This window comes from Dipteris shenzhenensis, chromosome 29 (assembly GCF_047967505.1).
Source record: "Dipteris shenzhenensis isolate YYH24624 ecotype China chromosome 29, Dip_SZ_1.0, whole genome shotgun sequence".
Lineage (NCBI taxonomy): Eukaryota > Viridiplantae > Streptophyta > Polypodiopsida > Gleicheniales > Dipteridaceae > Dipteris > Dipteris shenzhenensis.
Genome location: NC_141624.1, coordinates 6,179,443 through 6,193,845, shown reverse-complemented (window position 1 = coordinate 6,193,845; position 14,403 = coordinate 6,179,443). Strand labels below are relative to the sequence as shown.

At 40.8% G+C, this 14,403-nt stretch overlaps 1 protein-coding gene across 1 annotated transcript; it reads right to left on the bottom strand.

The window, feature by feature from the left end:
• Nucleotides 1–12,001: 12,001 nt before the first annotated feature.
• Nucleotides 12,002–14,026, bottom strand: LOC147882354 (putative pentatricopeptide repeat-containing protein At3g15130). Its single transcript, XM_087400225.1, has one exon. The coding sequence runs from the start codon at nt 14,024–14,026 to the stop codon at nt 12,002–12,004; it is 2,025 nt and encodes a 674-aa protein (XP_087256351.1).
• Between the last annotated feature and the right edge of the window lie 377 nt (nt 14,027–14,403).

Here is a 14,403-nt window from a genome sequence, read left to right as displayed (position 1 = left end):
AGGTTGGTTGTGAGACATGTTACATCATCATGGGCATCATTGAGTTTTTCTTGAGGGCATGTTAACTGGTGTTTAAATAGAGCTTGCTTTTAATAACAGCACCACATCCATCATGTTCACCCTTGCCATGGCTAGACCCAAAGCAATTCCACATCATGTCTAGACCGGTCAGGAATTTGAACCTTGAGACAAAGTAGAATCCATGGCGTGATTTCAATTGAGAGGCAGCACCATCTGACCACACCCAATGTTGTTTTATATTTTCTCCATGGAGCTTTTACTTTTCAGTCATTCCCAATGCAGTAGAAAAGCATGCTGCACAAATAAGGTGCCATGTTCCCTATCATCTGAAATGTAGAAATGGTATGTGCGTTGCACTAACCTGAACTCCTGTGAGTCAGCAAAGCAGATTGGCATCTCAGGTGTAGAAGAATGAAGCAAATGACTATATGTGGTATGTGTTAGATATCAATGCTCCACTCTCTTGTAACTACGCAGGAATCAACTAACTCTACTTGTAAGCCTCCCATATGAGGAGAAGGCATTTGAGTAGCTCGGTTATCCAGTAGGTTTGGTTTGGACACCAGATGGGGGCCATGTGTGGCCTAATGTGGCTGGATGGCTTCGGATAGAGTTGGCACACTACCGACTAGGCTACATGCAAGTGTGGGAAGGCATCCCTTGACTGACCGCATCTTCCCGTATAGCATTTCACAATACACCAGTTACACCCTACCCTGCCTATGTGTGCTTTGTGGATGTATCTTCACTTGATTTTCAGTTCAAGCTACCTCTTCCATTGTTTGCCAATAGATAAGTCTCATTTCACCTCTCTCTTTTTCATTTTTCAAGCATGGCCGACATTCTCGTGTTCTATGGTCGAGTTGAAGAAAATCCAAATGAGTATCTTGTGGCCTTCAAGCGCCATTGTGTTTCTCTCAACTTTCTTACTGAAGTTAGATGGTTGTTGAGGTGTTGGTAGGGTTGTTACTCTACAAACTTTAGGATGCAAGCTAAAGCTTGTGAAGACTCGAGACTGGTAATCACCTGAATGGCTTGATGTTGTTTCCTTGAATGCTCCCACCAATCGTGACACCACAGCTCGGGTTCTTCGCTGATCTGATGGCAATGATCGAATGCATGCATCTACAATCGCGTCCTCCTTTGCAAGGAGTCTTCTTTCTTCTCATTTTTTCTCCCTTCGCCGATGTTGCAAAAGTGTCTTTCGTGCCGTTTCGATACGTGCTAGCCCTTTCCTCAACCTGCAATCTTGTGCCTTGACCTAGCTTTTTAGCTTTCTTGTCTCGTAGCCTCAGTTTGCTTCTCTTATAAACCCTGGCGAGCTGCATGTTGCCATTGATGCCATGGCCAGGATCAGTCTAGAATAGACCCAAAGAAGCTAGCTGGTGAGGCAAGCAAAGAATATAAGACAACTTACCCAAAAGAAGACAATGGTAAACCAAAGTCTGTGCAAGATCACGTCGAGGTGCATGCGGGTTGTAGGGCATTTGCAAGGTGGAGGCAGGTTGCACGTACTTAATCTTCCAAGATTTGATGGGCGGGAGATGTGGTGTTGAGGGTTTCTGTGCCAACTGATGCATTGAAGGCCAGAGCATTGGAAGAAGCCACATGCTTGGGCGATGTCATACATCAAGACATCATCTGAGCAATAGAGTCCATGACAATAGTGGCATCTAAGATTCCTAGCCACGTTTGTGGTGGCAACTAAGATTCCATTGAGCTGGCAGTTAATTACCAGGCATCGTAGTGGCCCGCAATTACTCACCTTCCAATTACCACCACCGGGCTTGCATGCATGATTACTACGAGTGTAGTAAATTACCAGTCGCTAGGCTTGCATGCTCAGGAGAGTACTAGAGTGCATGGTAATGAATGATTAGAAGTGATTTGGCTACATGATTTACTTTCGTGGTAATTACTGCCCGATTATGGTGGCTCTCATCAATCACGCTTGTGGCCATCACGGGCTGGTAGTTAATTACTAGCCACCGCAATGGCCCGCAGTTACTCACCTACCAGTTACCACCATTGGGCTTGCATGCATGATCACCACGAGTGCACTAAATTATCAGTCACCGGGCTTGCATGCTTAGTAGAGTACTACAGTGCATGGTAATGAGTGATTAGAGGTGATTATAATTCATGATTTACTTTTGTGGTAATTACTGCCCGGTGGTGGTGGGTCTCATCAACCACGTCTATCATGGCTAAGATTTCACCGGCCATCGCAGTGGCCCACAGTTACTCACCTGCCAGTTACCACCACTGGGCTTAAGCATGCATGATCACTATGAGTGTAGGGGGAAGGGCAAGAAGCGAGTTTTTTGAACGAGTTTAGGAGCGAGTTTTTTTTTTGCTCTCTCTTTGTAGCATCTGTCTCTCTCTCTCTCTCTCTCTCTCTCTCTCTTTCTCTCTCTCTCTCTCTCTCATATTGATCCTCATCAAGTCTACATGGTGTGTAGTTTGTAAACACAGAAGGCCTTCATTTCATTTTTACATCTTCTCAATTACATCTCTCTCTCTCTCTCTCTCTCTCTCTCTCTCTCAGCAAGCTTGTATGGTACATAGTCTGTAAACTTAAAAGCCCTGTATTTTATTTTTAGAGCTTCTCAATTTCATCCACTTGAAGACTCTCTCTCTCTCTCTCTCTCTCTCTCTCTCTCTCTCTCTCTCTCTCTCTCTCTCTCATTTCTATCTTCATTCTATGTGTAGACCCTCTATCTTTGTCTATGTCTTTTGTCCCACCAAATTGGGCAAAATTTTTTAGCCCAAAAGGGCTTCTCGAGGAAAGTTTCCATGCAAAGAATCACCCTAGAGATGAACTTTCATGAAACTAATAAGAGAAATGAGCTCATTTGACATATTCCGATCGTTTTGATACCAAACATGACCATATTTGGATATTTCTAGCAAAAGTTATGAATTTTTTAAAGCCAAAATTGGCATCCAGAGGATGGCATCCAAAGCTAGATTCCAATTTGGGCTTAAAATTTTTACTTTAAATCTCTCTCTCTCTCTCTCTGTCTCTCTCTGTCTCTCTCCTAGTTTGGGCTAACAAAAGTTTCATAACTTTTGCTAAGAATGTTCAAACTTAGTCATGTTTGGTATCAAAACAATTAGAACACATTGAATGAGCTCATTTCTCTTATTAGTTTCATGAAATTCCATCTCTTCTGTAGAAGCCCTGTAAGGCTAAGATCCCAAAATGGTGGAAAAAAAAGATAAAGTATCTCTAGAAGCCCAAAGTATCTTAGCCCAATAGGGCTTCTAGAGAAGAGATGGAATTTCATGAAACTAACAAGAGAAATGAGCTCATTCAATGTGTTCAAATCGTTTTAATACCAAACATGACTAAGTTTGAACATTCCTAACAAAAGTTGTGAAACTTTTGTTAGCCCAAACTGGCAGAGAGAGAGAGAGAGAGAGAGAGAGAGAGAGAGAGAGAGAGAGAGAGTAAAGAAAGAAATCAAAGAAATTTTTCAAAGCCCAAATTGGCATCTAGAGGAGGGCGCTGAGGCATCCAGAGGAGGGCGCCGGTGCCCTCCTCTGGATGCCAATTTGGGCTTTAAAAGAATTTCACAACTTTTGCTAAAAATGTCTAAATATAGTCATGTTTGATATCAAAATGATCGGAATACATCAAGTGAGCTCATTTTTATTTTTATTTTCATGAAAATCCATCTCTAGTGTAATTCTGTGCACGCTAGCTCTCCTTTGGAAGCCTTTTTTAGCTAAAGAATTTGCCCAAATTGGTGGGAAAAAAAAAAAATTATCACGACAAAAAAGGATAGAGAGAGAGAGAGAGAGAGAGAGAGAGAGAGAGAGAGATGTTATAAGTGGAATAGGTGGAACAAAACACATTGATTACGAAAAAAAACTCACTCCTTGCACACACTCCGAGTGCAATAAATTACCAGTCACTGGGCTTGTGTGCTCAATAGAGTACTAGAGTGCATGGTAATGAGTGATTAGAGGTGATTAGGCTTCATGATTGTTGTGGGAATTACTGCCCGGTGGTGGTGGCTCTCATCAGCCACGTTTGTCGTGGCTAAGATTCCACTGGGATGGCATTTAATTACTAGCAACCAGAGTGGCCTGCTCACCCATCGCTGGACTTAAGCATGTATGATCACTATGAGTGCAATAAAAATTACCAATCATCGAGCTTGCATGCTCAATAGAGTACGAGAGTGCCTAGTAGTGAGTGATTAGAGGTGATTAGGCTTCTTGATTTACTTTTATGAGAATTACTGGTGGTGGCTCTCATCAGCCTCATCTATCATGGCTAAGATTCCACCAAGCTGGCACCGCAGTGGCCTACTCACCCAACATCGAGCATCCATGATAACCAGCCCATCTGGGGTGGTGCCTAAGATTCCACCACGGTGGCCTACAATTAATATGGATGGAACCCCGGGCTCGAGCCACCACGGTGGCTCAAAATTTTTATAGAGTGCATGGTAATGAGTGATTATAGGTGATTAGGCTTCATGATTTACTTTTGTGGTAATTACTGCTCGATGGTGGTGGCTCTCATCAGCCACATCTATCATGGTTAAGATTCCACTAGGTTGGAAATTAATTATTAGCCACCGTAGTGGCTTGCTCACCCACCACTGAGCGTCTGCTTCATGATTACTAGCCCCCGTCTAGGGTGGCACTTAAGATTCATAGCGGTGGCCTACAATTAATATGGATGGAACCCCAGGCTCTAGCCACCATGGTGGCTCGAACTTTATAATATATAAGATCCATGGCATTTGGCATTTTACTATATTGCTCTGCTCTGCTACTCTGCTCCACACACTCTGCTACTTTGCTCCACACCCCTCCTCCAAATCTTTTCCACCCCTACTCTACTTTTCTCCATGCTTCCTCCTCCAACTCTCATCACTCATCTGCTCCCCTACTCATCTACACCATGCCTACTACCACCCCCCTCGATGCACTGTGATCTTCTCATATAAGGTGATTGTGTTGCACTCATCTAGAGTAGAAATGCTGGCACTAGTGGAGACCCTTCGTTCCCACAGTCAATGCCCCCCATTGTTTTAAAATTGTAATTTCTTTTTCATTTGCACCATCAATATTTCATATCTTGGTATGTTAGTTTAAATCTCCTTAATAATGGGAAATTGTTCTTTTGAAGGATGAATGTGCAACCTCTTTCCCACAAGCGATAAATAATGTGACAAAGGAAAATCAAGGGTTAAGTGATTCTTCTGAGAAGAGATACGTGCCAAGATCAAGTGCAAGATTTGACAAGAACATATCTACCATCTCCACAACAACTCTAAAATAAGAGAAGTGGACCTTGATGTTAAGTGCTAAGAAATACTCACAAGAGTCCCTAAGATATAGCCGATGCCAAGGCAATGACTTGTTTCAAGGAACAATAAAGAGATCAAGAAAATATGCAGCACATAGGGAAAGATATAAACTAGGAGGCCCAGATATTCAAAGTCACAACCACAATAGCAAGGGAATTGAAGGGCAAAGCCTCTACATTCCCAATTCCAAGAAAACAATGTCAAACACTTATCAAAATCCGATTGAGACCCTGAAAAGCAACAAGCAACAAGCACATCACCAAGTTCTACATACCAGTTAGAGCTAAGACAACACAAAGAACCAAGCAAATAAACAATGCAACCATGGGAAACATTTAGAGACTTGAAATTCAACATAACAATGGAGCAACTATTTCACCTAGCCCCATACTGTTGTGATGTTTTTGTAGGCAGTTAACCTCAAGATGTGATCAAGACACACCAATGATTTTGCCACCAGCCTAATGCTTGACACTATTGATAAATGAGACATTGCCATCATTACCATCCAAATAAAGAAGAAAAATAGACAAGGTGTAATAATTGATGGGCGTCAAGAGTCAACATTAACTCTAAAAGCTTGGTTAAAAAGATGAAGATGTAAATCCTAAAGCCAACTCCATTCTAGGTAAGCATGGAATATCAAAAGCAAATGGATCCTTGAGGAATGCTCTCAAATGTTGTGATTACAATAGGTGGAGTCTAGTACACATTGAGCGCGATTTTTATTGCCTCAGAAGAAAATGCCTATTTATTGTTCTTGGGTAGACAGTGCCAAAATATTCCATGATTGGGGCTCAAAAAACATACTTTCTATAAAGGTCCATATCATTTACCAACATAATACACCAATTTCAATACCAAAGACAAAGAAATAAACACGTACTGGTTCAATCTATTTAAAGCCCCTATCAAGGGAAAGTCATCTATACTAGCTATAGCAACGAAAGTTGCCTTTAAGTGGTCCCCAAAGAAGAGCAACAAGACACTGCTATGTAGTGGAAATCGAGTTTTCCGTTTTTCTGTTACTGATGGTTCAGCTGAGAAGTCTCTATTTTGAAGTCTTGGGGACTTTTTGGAATTTGTATATATTGAATCTTTTATATCAATACAAACCCGCATTTCCTTTTTTTTAAAAACATGTTTAAACATCAAATCTAAAAGAATCATTTATTTCTTTTGTCCATGCCTGCGTTCGGTGATTCCCAGATTCCCAATGTAGAAATTGTTTTCCTTGGAGGGCTTTCCAATTCTCATCATGCTGAAGATCTATTTGAAAAACCAAAATCCAAAATGAAAAATGCTTTAAACCTTGCTACATCATTGCAATAAAATCCACAATTAGATCATATAGAAGGACCACTTGAGACAAACTTTCTTATCCTCTTTAAAGTGATTATTTATGTCCTTCCATATAGGATCCCATGTCTATTTAAATTCAACTGAAACAGGTATGGGAGCTCCTTTTGAACCAACACGAAAACGAATAAGGAGCCTTTCTCGTCTAAGTACCCCTCATCTCAAAATGACATCTTCAATCTACTTCGTTGCATGCCAACTTGTCAGATAGTTTGGTGAAGGTGTATTCTACATAATGCAAAATCAACTTGAAAATTATGTGCAATTTGGAACTCTTCATCCTCTACCTTGTATGTATTGTTATTTCTTTCATTTGTTATCTCGTCTACATCCAAGTTCCCCCGAATACTGTCATCATGGGAAACTTCTTTTTGTTCTTCATCTTCCTCCTTTTCAGAATGTTCATAATCTTCCATATCATCATCCTCCTATCAATATATTTCTATATTAGGCTCCTTTCAATAAAAAGATGAAACAAACAATCTACAAAGCCAATCTCAACTAGTTACCTCATCTATAGGTGGATAAATTGTGTCTATCTCTTCCTTCAATTGTTCATGTCCATCCAAGCCAAAGGCCTCACTACCCATTGAAGATCACTTTGCTGAGTCAAACTTGATTCTCCTATGAGTACTCAATACCAATAGGTTCTCAAATTTTGACCTTGTCATCACCGTTCTCTATCATAATAGTTAGTCATCATAATCCTTTATCTTGTAGATAACATAATCTAGAATCATATCTTCTAACCCTTCCACAATCTTAACTGAAAATAAAAACTTAAAAAAATCATTATAACTTGACCAATCTACAATACATGAAAATAAAATTTTTAATCTTCAAATTCCTTAAATGCTTTTAAGAACATGTACTTAGAATATTGAAAGAATGAACAAACAAAGCAAGTTTGATGGCATGTCAGCATGCTATCAAACTAGCTTTATTTGTTCCTATTGCTTCTATTTGTGTCCCTTAGGCAGTACTAATTTGGCCACCTAAAACATCAAGACAATCATTTCCCTTTCATGCTGGGTCTTAATACGAAAATGCATTCTCCATAATTTTGTATACTTGGTGGTCATGCGTATAAGTAGAAAACCATTGCAAACCTCTAAATAGCCATCTTTCTTGCATAGTATTCAGCTAAGATAAAAAAATATGTGTTCTATAATTTGCTGTATAGTTCAACAACTCTCTTGGAATTTCCAAAATCCAAATTTTGAAATCAAAGCTTTGAATTAACTTGCTCTTATGGAGACACATAAACATTTTAAAAATTAAGAAACACACACAAGTACGATACACACAACAAACAAAACGCTACCTTGTTTAGCTTCCACCACCAATAGCTTAAAAGAAGGAGAAAATAATGCAAGCTTGATGCCATGTTGGTATACTATCAATCGAGGTATTTTTCCCTTATTGTCCAATTAGAATTAAATTGAGAATTGCATAAACTACTATGTAGAGGCACTAAAGGAAGGAAAGCATGGGAAATGAGAGAAGATGGAGATGGGGGATGATGAAATCTCTTTTTCTTTTGTCCCAAAAAGCTAAAATATTATTGAATTTGTACTAAACTGAGAATATTACTAGGATGTCATACTTGGACATAAGGTTACCCAAAGGAGTACAGATCCTCGATGGGCAAACTAAGGAGAAGATTCAATGAGAGGAACTATGAGGACAATAGGTATGAACAAGAGGAAAAAATAAACCAAGTCTGGTGTGCTATCAAACTTGTTGTTTTTGTTCAAACCTCTTGTTCAAGTGTTGATGTACAAAAGATAAGAACTGAGCTGCATGACATGAAGGGAATGTTGGCCAGCATCTCCAATTGAAGATATCGCTCTGGCAACAAGACCCGTTCATTCACAAAACTTCTGAGTAAGAAAATAAGAGAAGGAAAAAGTGATTACAGCTTAAATCCATAGCTGAACTATCTTTATAGTGGCAAAGAAGAGGCAAAGCCTTTAAAGAAAAGAGTCAATAGTTTCAATCGTATGCAATAGGTATGAAGAAGAGGAAGAAATAAACCAAGTCTGATCAATTGACTATCAAACTTGGAGTTTTTGTTCCTCTTGTTCAGGCATTGATGTGGCTTCTCACTTATAGAACCACTTGCAAATACATTGCTAATTTGAACTAAACTAAGTGGGAGGAAGGAGTGTTAAAGAGACTAGAGGCAAGAAGGAGCACAATGGTTGCCTTGGCTTCAAGCGATGCCCATTTCTGTCTTTATCTTCTACCTTGCTTTAAGTCCCACCCACCTGACAAATAACTCATAGGAATGGACGTGCAAAGATGGAGGGAGCCAAGAGGGGGATGAGGGCAAAGCTTTCAAAGATGAGAGGGCAATAGGGATGGGGGACCTTGCAGAGACGAGAGGGAAGGGGAGAGAGGCAAGGAGAGGGAGCTTGAAGAGATGAGAGGGAGCAAAAGGAGGGAGCGAAAGTGAGAGCATTAGGAAATGAGGGAGCATTAGGAAAGGAGGGAAAAATAGTGGGATTTAAATCACCTAAGAACAACTCAGCTCATTTTGGTGTGCTTAAATTCTCATCTCCAATAGTGATAACCTAGTCAAACATGAAGTGTCTTCCATGGATATCTTTTACCGATCCTGTGAGATGTAACGGCTATTTTCTACTTTTGAAATCATCTCCCCAACATGGAAAGTAGAAGATCTTGAGCTTTGATATTATTGTTACTAGTTTTCAAATTAATGATACATGATCATGATGTGCTTATGTGAGTTAAAGAGAACCATGACTTATGATTAGTTCACTAAAATAGATGTCAAAGCTCCTCCACCTTTGAACCCTAAACACTACTCTATCTGCTCCTCTTCTTTTTTCTCCTTTCCCCATCCTCCACCTCCTCTTCTTCTTCCTAGTGTTGTTTTCCATCTCTTGTGCCATCCTTTTACTCCCCATCTCCTTCTTTTGTCACTATATCTTTTCACTTCATTTGCGGACAACTTTTCTCGATCTACTACTGGCTTACCCTAGATGTTGAGGTTCTCTAGCCAACTACTATTTGTACCATTACTTGCTACAAGGGGATTGCTAGAGTTACCACATTGATTCGTGAATTCATGAGTGCTCTAGGCTTGGCATTCTGTGAATAAATTTTTATTCGAGTTTGCGAGTTTTGCGAGTGTTTTTGTATTTGAGGTTTATAGCTAGTGGCTAGCTATAAATCTTGAAGAATGCTTGAGTTAATACAATTGATAAATCACTGAACCATACCTGTAGCATTATTATTAGACATAACTTTTAATTCATATGGTTGTTAGGTCCCTAAATTTTGAAAGTCCACTCATTGAAACAGACATAAACTTACTGCCAAAGATTTGTTAGTTGACTCACAACAAAGTTTTGAAATCGACGAAGGAGCCATTCTTTGGGGAAATGAAAAACCTCCAACAAACTTAAAAGTTCAAAAGAAACAAAGTAAACTCACACTTAGCAATACTACATGGAAATAGTGGACAATGTCGTTGTGGTCCCTAGTGGGTAACTATAAACCTTTCATATAAAAGAGTCAATGCAATCAACAAAACAATGTTCAGCTTAACCTATCATATTATTATAAGATAAATTGTAAGTCATTTGATTATTGAATGCACAATTAAGTAAAACATTGTACAAAACCTCTAGTACTATTAGAAGAAAAAAATGTAGTTCATATGATGATTGCATGCCCTAAATTTGTAAGCCCACTCACACCAAAATTTGAAACCAACAAAGAAGCCATTCTCACACTAAAATGAAAAACCTCCAACAAACTGAATAGTTCAAGAAAAGCAAAGTAAATTCACACTTTAGAAATACTACATGAAAAACAATGGACAATGTCCATGTGCATCCTATGGTTCATCTTCGAAATCATCATCCTCCAATGCAATGTCAATGACAAACACACACCAGCTTCTCTTCTTTCTTTTCATAGGATGGCATCATAGATCTCCTCATGCCTTGCCATGTGGGATGCATGTGGCTTGACATAACATGGCAAATTTTCATACGAAGCGTAGTAAAATCAAAGTTTCAAGTAAGAATGGGTGTGTGCTCTCCTCCACTGTGAAAATGATTACAAAAAGTTGATGAGTTGTATGAACTTCCACCGAGACATTCAAAATCTAATTTATTGTCAGTAACTGTATGAAATGGATAAGATAGCAAAGGCAGAAACGATTTTAAGAAGTTAAAAGCGACTCCAAGACCCATCCGATGGCCCCTGTTAATGTCAGCCTATACTCCACTCTTGGGATTATCATCCATAGAGCTAACAATAGTTGCCTCTTAGAGAAGGCATTGCCAATAAGGGCAAGAACATGGGAATGAAACCTAAATGTGTTATTTTTTGTGTAGCTTTCAGAACCTGTCTTCACTAATGCTTTGTGTACGTCTGCTGCCATCCTTGAAAGGAGTACACGGTGAAGCCTCTTTTCCTGACCTCGAAAGAAACATACCTTGACTTTTTGTTGCTATAGTTTGAGTAAAGTCCTGCAACCCTAGTTGTCATTGTGTGTCATACTGGCATAATTCTTCCAATACGCTTTTCTGCCACGCTGCATGATTATTTGAATGATTGACTCAGCTTTGGAAACAAGACAATGCCATACAAAGTTTCCCAGTGTTCTACAGCCGCAGAGTTCAAGATTCCAGTATTGCCTCCAAGTCTGCATCCATACAACCTACACAATCATTTTGTCCTTGATACCCTTTTCCTGCATTCCCATGCTCGATTCCTGCCTTAGACATGTACTGGTTCAAAACTTCCCCTTGCTTATCTTGCACAAGCTGTATTTGTCAGACTTTCATAGCTGTGACTGATGAGATAGCATCAGGCAGCTTTACTTTCAAAGGACAAGATCCCAAGACAATTTTACACGATGGTATACGGTACCACCAGGGGATGTTTTCCTGCACCTGGGGGCTCGCGGAGCCAAGGATAGGGGGTGAATTAATAAACCACCCATAAGAAGACACATCGTCCTCAAAGCTGTGCCTCGATATAATTTGCTGCCTTTCAAACTCGGAAATAATCTTGATAAAATTATGGCAGTCACTCCCTATTTACCTGGTTGAAAGGGACCCCAATAGAGAATCGAGAGATTCGCTTGGAAAGGGAGGAGGATGAGGGGGGAGAATCCGGGATTATGCGGTTTATGTTGGTCATAGTTATTCTTCTATTCAACTCTTCCAACCATTTTGGGTGCCCATCCATTTTATGACATGATGGGGTCAAGGCGAATTGAACCTACGACCAACTGGTTAACAGCTGCTCTACCGCGAGCTACCAAGTGCAAAGTCGAAGATTCTCTGTGATTCCCATAAGACATTTTCTTTTCCTTCATCTGATGTTGGCTCCAATACCAAGTGTAATTGGGGTACGTAACCTTCCTCCTCTGTTTGTCTTCGTAATTGTTTCATTTCTGCACAGATACTCTCATCATAGTGGTGACTTCTATCCCCCACAGAAAATTCATGCACCACACAGTCAACCTCAATCCAAGATCTCCCAGGCTTCCTCCATGCACCAGCACCTTCTCTGAGCTGTTGTGTTTTATGCAGGTCATCCCATCTGCGAGCATCAGCGTAGATGCTGGTCATAAGGACATACGCAGAGGCAATATTGGGATTGAGGTTAACAACTTGATCAAAGCATTTTCTTCCCAGCTCAACGTTGCCAAACTTTTTACAAGCCATCAGGAGAGACATCCAACCAGTCATATTAGGCAAGTTTGGCATGCTATAGAGCATCTCTTCTGCCTCTTTCAAGAGGCCTGCATGGCCGAGAAGGTCAACCATGCAGTTAAGATTCTCGATACTTGGTGCAATGTTGTGGTCATCAGTCATCGATATAAAGAACTGACGGCCTTCCTCTACTTGACTCAAATGACTGCAGGCTGCAAGAATATAGGTGAAAGTCTCACGAACTGGCTTCAAACCTTCCTGTTGCATCTCATCAAAGCATTGCAATGCACGCAAGTAGAAACCATGCTGAACATACCCTCCAATCATTGCACACCATGACCCTACATCTCGCTTCTGCAATCTGTCAAGCACTAGACGAGCCTCCTCTAGGCTACCACATTTCCCGTACATGTCAACAAGAGTGTTCCCGATGACACGGTAAAGTTCGAGTCCAGTTCTAATAATCTGGTCATGTATCACCCTCCCCTGCTCTAAAGCTCCTATGTTGGAACACGCTTTCAGAACACAGAAGAAAGTGGCTTTGTCAGGCTTTGTTGCTGCCTCAAGCATTCTCTGAAAGAGTTCAAGAGCGAGAAGACCAAGCCCATGCTGTGTATATCCTGAAATCATTGCATTCCACGACTCCACACTTGGCGTTATGCCTTCCCGTTGCATTCCCTCAAAAAGTTGAAGAGCAAGAGCAACATCCCCATGACGGGCATATCCAGCAATCATCGCATTCCATGACACCACATTTCTAGTTGGTAATTCATCAAATACTTCACGTGCTTCCTCCAGGCTCCCACATTTGGCATACATATCAACGAGAGCACTCCCAACAATCAAATTTGATCCAAGTCCACTACCCATGATCTGGTTCTGTATGAGCTTACCCTGCCTCACGTTTCCTATGCTGCCACAGGCTTTCAACACGCAGGAAAGTGTAAAATTGTCTGGCTCTATGCCCTGCTGTTTCATTTTCTCAAAATACCCAAGCGCTCTGAGACCATGTCCATACTGTGCACATCCAGCTATCATTGCAGTCCATGACACCACAGTTCGATCCTGCAATTTCTTAAACACTGCGGCTGCCTCTTCTAGGTTTCCACATTTTGCATAGGTGTCAACAAGGGTATTGCCAATTTTTATGTTTGATTCATCGCCACTTTGGATGATACGGTTATGTATAAGTCTTGCCTTGCCTATGCCTCCTATAGTGCCACATGCTTTCAAAATGCACAAATACATAACCTTGTCTGGCTCAATGTCTTGCTGCAGCATTTTATTATATAACTCGAGAGCTATATCACTTTCTCCGTTCATTGAATGTGCTGAAATGATAGCTTGCCATGTGAAAAGACTTGGCTCTTCCACCTTACAGAAAACGAGGTTGGCTTCCAGTAGCCTCCCACACGACCCAAATAGGCGGATAAGATGGTCCCCTAAAACGGTCACAGAATTGTCGAGCCCAGTGGTGACCATCAGAGAATGCACTCGCCTACCGCCACTCACGTCTCTCTTTTTAGTGCACACCTTGAGCAAGCTATACACATTATTCCTTGATTTGGGCATTTCCATGGCCTGAAGTTCCTCATCAACAGTCGTACTACTCATGATGGCCCCGTATCACCATAAGCCATTCTCAGAGAATGGTTTGACCAGACGAGAGGACGCAAAATTTCACGTTAGGGGTCGAGTGATTTGTAAGGGCCAAAGGCCTTGCGAGGGGCAAATCTTACACCAATGTTGTTTCAACCGCAGCATCACGAGGGTTCCACCTGTAGATACTGACCAGGGACATCATATGTCCATAGAAGATCTTTAGAAAGGAAGCTCTCATCCAGACGACCTTCTTCCTCCCGCTTCTCTAGCTCCTGCCTCATGTACAAGATACCATTTGGATCACCTGGAGGCCACAAAATCTCTTCATCTAGCAGTGTTATAAGATTCAAGATGGACTTCAAAATGTCTGTTGGTGAGTCTATCTTTTC

Bases quoted from the DNA above. Each gene is read 5' to 3' on its own strand.
- LOC147882354 (XM_087400225.1), bottom strand. From the start codon at position 14,026: ATGAGTAGTACGACTGTTGATGAGGAACTTCAGGCCATGGAAATGCCC.